At 34.5% G+C, this 5000-nt stretch overlaps 1 protein-coding gene across 1 annotated transcript in view; it reads left to right on the top strand.

Moving 5' to 3' along the window:
• The first annotated feature begins 48 nt into the window (after window positions 1-48).
• Window positions 49-5000, top strand: part of LOC119578910 (cell wall protein DAN4-like) — a 5490-nt gene continuing 538 nt past the window's right edge. The window contains exons 1-10 of the mRNA XM_037926585.1: window positions 49-126; window positions 255-917; window positions 1121-1176; window positions 1472-1595; window positions 1885-2019; window positions 2331-2361; window positions 3238-3731; window positions 3935-3990; window positions 4257-4380; window positions 4674-4808. Of these exons, the coding sequence (XP_037782513.1) occupies window positions 49-126; window positions 255-917; window positions 1121-1176; window positions 1472-1595; window positions 1885-2019; window positions 2331-2361; window positions 3238-3731; window positions 3935-3990; window positions 4257-4380; window positions 4674-4808 (1896 nt within the window). The remainder of the gene's footprint in view (window positions 127-254; window positions 918-1120; window positions 1177-1471; window positions 1596-1884; window positions 2020-2330; window positions 2362-3237; window positions 3732-3934; window positions 3991-4256; window positions 4381-4673; window positions 4809-5000) is intronic.

Below are 5000 nucleotides of genomic sequence, written 5' to 3'. Positions count from 1 at the left end.
CGAACTGAGGAAGAAATGGACTTATCATCTATGACTGGATATATCGCTATGTTGGCGGCTGTGCCCGAATATCAACGTCACGTCGAAACAATTATCGTTGTAAATGAAATTGAAGGGGAAGATTGCGTAAGTGGAGAGCAAATCTTGTGAAACTGACACCATTTAGAGTAATGCTGTATAAGATCTTTGCAAGTGCCTACCATTTATTCATTTTACTTATGTTAACATCTGTTCTGCCGAAATTTTATTGACAGGAAGAAACTACGGAGCCTACTTCTACAACTGAGTTTACTTCCACAACTATGGAAACTTCCACAACTGACATCACTACGGAAACATCTACAACGGAAACTACATCTGTAACATCAGAGATTACAACTCCAGCGATGACTACAACAACTACTGAGATAACAACTCCAGAAATAACTACAACGGTGACTGAGAGAACTACATCTGAAATAACTACAACTTCCGAAGGAACTACAACTTCAGAGATAAGCACAACTCCTGAGATGACTACAACTCCCGAAGGAACTACAACTTCAGAGATAAGCACAACTCCTGAGATAACTACAACTCCTGAGATAACTACAACTGAGATAACTACAACTCCTGAGATAACTACAACTCCTGAGATAACTACAACTCCTGAGATAACTACAACTCCTGAGATAACTACAACTCCTGAGATATCTACAACTGCTAAGATAACTACAGCTGAGATAACCGCAGCAACTGAAGTTACTACCACACATGAAATTACAGCTCCTGAGACAACTACAGCTGAAACGCCACCGACAACTGCAACCCCAGATATGATAGGTCCACCCGATGAAACCGACGGTGAGATTATCATCCAAATCGACCAGACAAGTGAAATGGAAGATTGTGATAATAGTTCATCTACTTACGTTCAGGTGAGATCTGATTTAATCATAATTATCCTCATATCTATTAGTCAACTATCAGTCTATATTTCTGTCATTCTACTTATCCTTTGTGTTTATTTCTCTCCCTGTATATATGTTGCCTGTCTATATCTTTTTATTTATCAGTGCGTGTGTGCATTTTTTTTTACTTCATATTATGCCAGAATAGTTCCTAAAGTGTTTCTTTTCAGAGCGTCGTGATTGAGAACGAATACGACATGGCCAGTCTCAAGAACGCCCTTCACAGGTAAATGTAAAACTGATTGAGTTTCTGTTTTTGTACTTTGTATTTAAACTTGCATGGCAAATCTATACAATGGTTATATTTGAATGTATACACACACTTTATGTCTCTGTTGCTGCTTCTGAATCTCTCTCTCTCTCTTTCTCTCACCCCCCCCCCCCCCCAAAAAAAAAAAAAAAAAAATACACGCGCACCCACATGAGAAGCTATTAACGGGTTGGAGTATATTGTCTGTACAATCCCTAAAACCAAACTAAATGGACGAATTTATTTTCTTACACACGTGTTTGTCTAACAGATTACAGGAAAGCGAGAAAAGCCATTGTATCATTGAGACGGTTTACTCTCAAAACGCCTCTAATTCTGATAATTCATCCTGGTACTTCATGGACGAGCATGAGATTGTGTGGATGGAGAAAGAGGTATTGTTCTTCAACAGTGTGCCTTGAGAATAGAATCGTAATTAACTGTGATTATCAACTGATATATTAAAGTGATGTCTTGATGTATGAGGCCTGCCGAGTTATGTTTTTGAAAGAGGAAAATACTATCAGACAGTACTAGATAGAAAGCTAAACACTTAATACATTAGAGAAGGGATAATAAAAATGTAGTCAGTTGTTTTTTTTAGCTTGAATATCACTTGTGAGTGATGACTCTTAAGATAAGAAAGTAGAAAAACTATGTTTAAAAGAGTGTTTAATATTTTAGCAGGAATACGAAACTGATGTCCACATTGGACACGGGCTTCTGCTGGTCCTGCCGGTTCTCGCAGCCGGGGACTCCGTCGTGTACATCGTTCTCTTCAGGACATTTGTTGACGAACCTGCCAGTCCCATCGTACAGGTAAGATATATTGTATGGATGAATAAATACATATATACAGACACATATACTTATATGTACATTACGTATACATACTTACTTAAATGTACATTATATATTTACATATACCTATATGTACATTATATATATACACATATAATTATATGTATATATATACTAATATGTACGTTATATATATTTACACACATATATACATATATATAGAAAGAGAGAGAAAGAAAGAGAGAGAGAGAGATGAGAGAATGAAAGAGAGATTGAAAGACTGAGAGAAAGGAAAAAAAATGATAGAATATATGCCTTCTCTCTTGCAGATCTATCAAACTTTTGAGGATGAGAATGCATGTGGGTGTGTGGATGGCAAAGTTGAGAATACTACTACTCATAATCATGCAACGGAAGTAATCCAACATTTCGCATCCAAGTAAGTTTCATATTGTATGATCATATCTCTGTATTAGAAAAAAAATATATGTATATGTATATATATACATAAATATAAATATATATATATATATATATATATATATATATATACATAAATAAATAAATAAATATATATATATATATATATATATATATATATATATATATATATATATATATATATATATACATATATATGCCGGTCAACATACACCATTTCTTCAATGTGGGGAAGTGAACTCTGTATCTAGCCATCAGTTGCTTAAACACTGATACTCGTAATTTAACAATATCACACAACAGTCTATTTAATAGAAATATACGTCTTATTCTCGCTCTACCATTAAACCAAGTTTGAGATATGACCTGACATCATGACGACTTATCATATGCTTGGCAGTGCAGATCACAGGCGCCAAACATGTCGATAAGATTGTTAACGAATCGAATAGAAAGGCTGATGTCGTTGGAGTTTAATAGTGTTCGTCGCAATATGACTTGATCTATTTTTTATTTTTTTTTATCAATTATTGAGGGATCGGAGTCAGACTTCATTGGAAAATGCGTTTGAGACAAAGATATGAATGACTTATTAGTTATAAGTATATATATATATATATATATATATATATATATATATATATATATGTATATTTTTCTTTCAGGAAACCACAACAGAAGTATCTACAACTCCTGAAATTACAACTTTCGAAACTACAACGATCTTAACATCTGAAATTACTACTACCGAATTATCTTCAACTCCTGAAACAATTTCTGAAACGACAACTATAGCTCCTGAAACTACAACTTCCCAAACATTTACAACTGAAGCCACAACTTCCGAAACGATGTCTACAGTTTCTGAAACAACATCTATACATCCTGAAATTACAGCTTCAGTAACATTTACAACTAAAAAAACAACTTCCGAAACTGCTGAGACAGAAACTGAAATAACTTCAACTCCTGAGATAACTACAACTGAGATAACTACAACTCCTGAGATAACTACAACTCCTGAGATAACTACAACTCCTGGGATAACTAGAACTGAGATAACTACAACTCCTGAGATAACTACAACTCCTGGGTTAACTACAACTGAGATAACTACAACTCCTGAGATAACTACAACCCCTGGGATAACTACAGCTGAAACGCCACCGACAACTACAACCCCAGATATGATAGGTCCACCCGATGAAACCGACGGTGAGATTATCATCCAAATCGACCAGACAAGTGAAAAGGAAGATTGTGATAATAGTTCATCTACTTACGTTCAGGTGAGATCTGATTTAATCATAATTATCCTCATATCTATTAGTCAATTATCATAGTCTATATTTCTAAGTCTGTTTATCTTTTTGTCTGTCTGTTTATTTACTGCCTATCTATATAAGAATCATTTTGTACGTGTGTGCATTTTGATGTACTGGTTTTACTTCATAATAAGTCAGGATAATTCCTAACAAGTGCTTCTTTTCAGAGCGTCGTTATTGAGAACGAATACGACATGGCCAGTCTCAAGAACGCCCTTCACAGGTAAATGTAAAACTGTTTAATTTTTTGTGTCTGTACTTTTTATTTAATCTTACATGACAAATGTATAGAGTGGTTATATTTGAATGTATACACACTATGTCTCTGAGTCTGCCCCCCCCTCTCTCTCTATCGCCCCCCTCCCCCCTAAAAAAACCCACTTGCACCCACACTGATGAACTATTAACGGTTGGATTTTATTGTCTGCACAATCCCTAAAACCAACTAAATGGACGAATTTATTTTCTTCCACACGTTTTTGTTAATAGATTACAGGAAAGTGAGAAAAGCCATTGTGTCATTGAGACGGTTTACTCTCAAAACGCCTCTAATTCTGATAATTCATCCTGGTACTTCATGGACGAGCATGAGATTGTGTGGATGGAGAAAGAGGTATTGTTCTTCAACAGTGTGCCTTGAGAATAGAATCGTAATTAACTGTGATTATCAACTGATATATTAAGGTGATGTCTTGATGTATGAGGCCTGCCGAGTTATGTGTTTGAAAAGAGGAAAATACTATCAGACAGTACTAGATAGAAAGCTAAACAACTTAATACATTAGAAGAAGGGATAATAAAAAATGTAGTCAGTTGTTTTTTTTAGCTTGAATATCACTTGTGAGTGATGACTCTTAAGATAAGAAAGTAGAAAAACTATGTTTAAATGAGTGTTTAATATTTTAGCAGGAATACGAAACTGATGTCCACATTGGACACGGGCTTCTGCTGGTCCTGCCGGTTCTCGCAGCCGGGGACTCCGTCGTGTACATCGTTCTCTTCAGGACATTTGTTGACGAACCTGCCAGTCCCATCGTACAGGTAGGATATATAGTATAATTGAATAAATAAATAAATATATACATACATACACTTATGTGTACATTATATATATGTATACATAAAACGTTATTATATATTTAGTATACATATAATATATATATATATATATAATATTTTATTTGTATATATTTATGTTCATATATATATATATATATATATATATATATATAT

This window comes from Penaeus monodon, chromosome 2 (genome assembly GCF_015228065.2).
Source record: "Penaeus monodon isolate SGIC_2016 chromosome 2, NSTDA_Pmon_1, whole genome shotgun sequence".
NCBI classification, from domain to species: domain Eukaryota; kingdom Metazoa; phylum Arthropoda; class Malacostraca; order Decapoda; family Penaeidae; genus Penaeus; species Penaeus monodon.
This window is presented reverse-complemented; position numbering and strand designations above follow the sequence as displayed.